Below are 2,741 nucleotides of genomic sequence, written 5' to 3' on the forward strand. Positions count from 1 at the left end.
AAGACTCAGCTCGCCCTCACCCTCGCCCTCCACGCCGCCATGACGGGGGACCGACCACGTGAGTGGGGGGGGCACTGGGGGGAGGGGAGGAGCACTGGGGGGATGGAAGGGGCACTGGGGAGGACGTGGAAATGGGGGGAGGGGCTGTGAGTGGGGGACACGCTAAGATATAAGATAGTACTAAGATAACATGCTAAGATATAAGATAGCACTAAGATAATATGCTAAGATATAAGATAGTACTAAGATAACATGCTAAGCTATAAGATAACACTAAGATTACACTAAGATATAAGATAGTACTTAGATAACACGCTAAGATATAAGATAGTACTAAGATAACACGCTAAGATATTAGATAGTACTAAGATAACATGCTAAGATATAAGATTACACTAAGATATAAGATAGTTCTTAGATACCACGCTAAGATATAAGATAACACGCTAAGCTATAAGATAACACTAAGATATAAGATAACACGCAAGGATATAAGATAACACTAAAATATAAGATAACATGCTAAGATATAAGATAACACGCTGAGATATAAGATAACACGCTAAGATATAAGTATAAGATAACACGCTAAGATATAAGATAACACGCTAAGATATAAGATAACACGCTAAGATATAAGATAACACGCTAAGATATAAGATAACACGCTAAGATATAAGATAACACGCTAAGATATAAGATAACACGCTAAGATATAAGATAACACGCTAAGATATAAGATAACACGCTAAGATATAAGATAACACGCTAAGATATAAGATAACACGCTAAGATATAAGATAACACGCTAAGATATAAGATAACACGCTAAGATATAAGATAACACGCTAAGATATAAGATAACACGCTAAGATATAAGATAACACGCTAAGATATAAGATAACACGCTAAGATATAAGATAACACGCTAAGATATAAGATAACACGCTAAGATATAAGATAACACGCTAAGATATAAGATAACACGCTAAGATATAAGATAACACGCTAAGATATAAGATAACACGCTAAGATATAAGATAACACGCTAAGATATAAGATAACACGCTAAGATATAAGATAACACGCTAAGATATAAGATAACACGCTAAGATATAAGATAACACGCTAAGATATAAGATAACACGCTAAGATATAAGATAACACGCTAAGATATAAGATAACACGCTAAGATATAAGATAACACGCTAAGNCTGTCTCTTATACACATCTAGATGTGTATAAGAGACAGAGCTACAGCTGGTCATCATTGACTCAGTGACAGCTGTGTTCCGTGCTGACCAGCTCAGCTGGACCAGCCGCCAGCGTGCCATCTGTGAGCTGGGCTGCGGCCTGCGCCACCTGGCCGCTAGCACCAGCTGTCGGGTGCTGGTCATCAACCAGGTGGCTCTATATATAACTAATTCTTATTAAAAATTTAAATAAATAAAATAATTCTAAGGGCGCCACCTAGCCGCCTCCACCAGCTGTCGGGTGCTGGTCGACAACCAAGTGGCTCTATATATAACAAATTTTTATTATAATTTTAAATAAATAAATTCTAAGGTTGTATCCACCACCAGGTGGCTCTATATATAATAAATTTTTATTATAATTTTAAATAAATAAAATAATTCTAAGGTTGTATGACTCCACCAGCTGCCGGGTGCTGGTCATCAACCAGGTGGCTCTATATATAACACAAATTTTGATTATAAGTTTAAATAAATAAAAAATTCTAAGGTTTTATGAATTTTGACGGCTAAGATCTGGTGTGCTTTTAAGATGAATACCACGATTCCATGTTGAGTGAACCACAAATGTGCAAAATTTGTGAACAAAGAGATTATAAATCTTTATCTAGGTATCGCAATCATGAAACATGATTGAAGAACATGCAAGACACGAACATGATAGCCATAACATTATGACATGATAACATAACATGCTAAGTGTTAAGTTATTAACGTTAAAATTGTTTTGTTTTGTTAAAGTCGCTGGGACTTACGAGATGGAAGACGTATAAACTTGATAACTGGATCATGTATTCCCATTATATTTTATTGGGTTTTCGTACTGTTTGTATGACATTAAATTATAACCGCAGGCTTTACCGCGTTAATATGAAATAGGTAAAACAATTGCTAAATGTAGTTAAAACAGAGAACCAAAAATAGTTACGAAATAACGAGCATGCAAAACAATGAGAATAAACTGTGTAACAAACCGAGTTTACCGCGTTAATATGAAATAGGTAGAAGAATTACTAAATGTAGTTAGAACCGAAAACCAAAAATAGTTAAGAAATAATGAGCATGCAAAACAATAAAAATAAACTGTGTTACAGAACCGTGCCTGAATAATTAACAAAATTAGTACTAAATATTGAATCTGAACCATGGTCCTAAACTGTTCCTAAATAATAATCAAAACCGTTACAGAATAGTGAATTAACAGCTCGAACCTAAACCGTTTTTCGGTAATCAGCAAACCTGTTCCTAAATACTGATCAAAGTCATTAACCCATTAATGACGAGAATTATTTTACGAATTTTTTTCCGGTTCCTTGTGAGAATATTATCATTTGTGATGGTAATAAGCAAAAAGTATGTTCATATATTTATTTTTCGTTGTATGTGAAAAATTATAGCTTGGTTCCATATGGAACCGCTCGGCATTAACATAACGTTTCTTCAAACAACACTTTTTCCGATAGTAAATCAAGCAAGGTTGTTCATAAT

The 2,741-nt window shown here is 34.7% G+C and overlaps 1 protein-coding gene across 1 annotated transcript in view; it reads left to right on the forward strand.

Moving 5' to 3' along the window:
• Positions 1-39: 39 nt before the first annotated feature.
• The window catches only part of LOC125177885 (DNA repair protein XRCC3-like), a 3,576-nt gene continuing 874 nt past the window's right edge, over positions 40-2,741 (forward strand). The window contains exons 1-2 of the mRNA XM_047880465.1: positions 40-58; positions 1,247-1,404. Coding sequence (XP_047736421.1) covers positions 40-58; positions 1,247-1,404 — 177 coding nt within the window. The remainder of the gene's footprint in view (positions 59-1,246; positions 1,405-2,741) is intronic.

Source organism: Hyalella azteca, unplaced genomic scaffold (genome assembly GCF_000764305.2).
Source record: "Hyalella azteca isolate HAZT.00-mixed unplaced genomic scaffold, Hazt_2.0.2 contig5420, whole genome shotgun sequence".
Lineage (NCBI taxonomy): Eukaryota > Metazoa > Arthropoda > Malacostraca > Amphipoda > Hyalellidae > Hyalella > Hyalella azteca.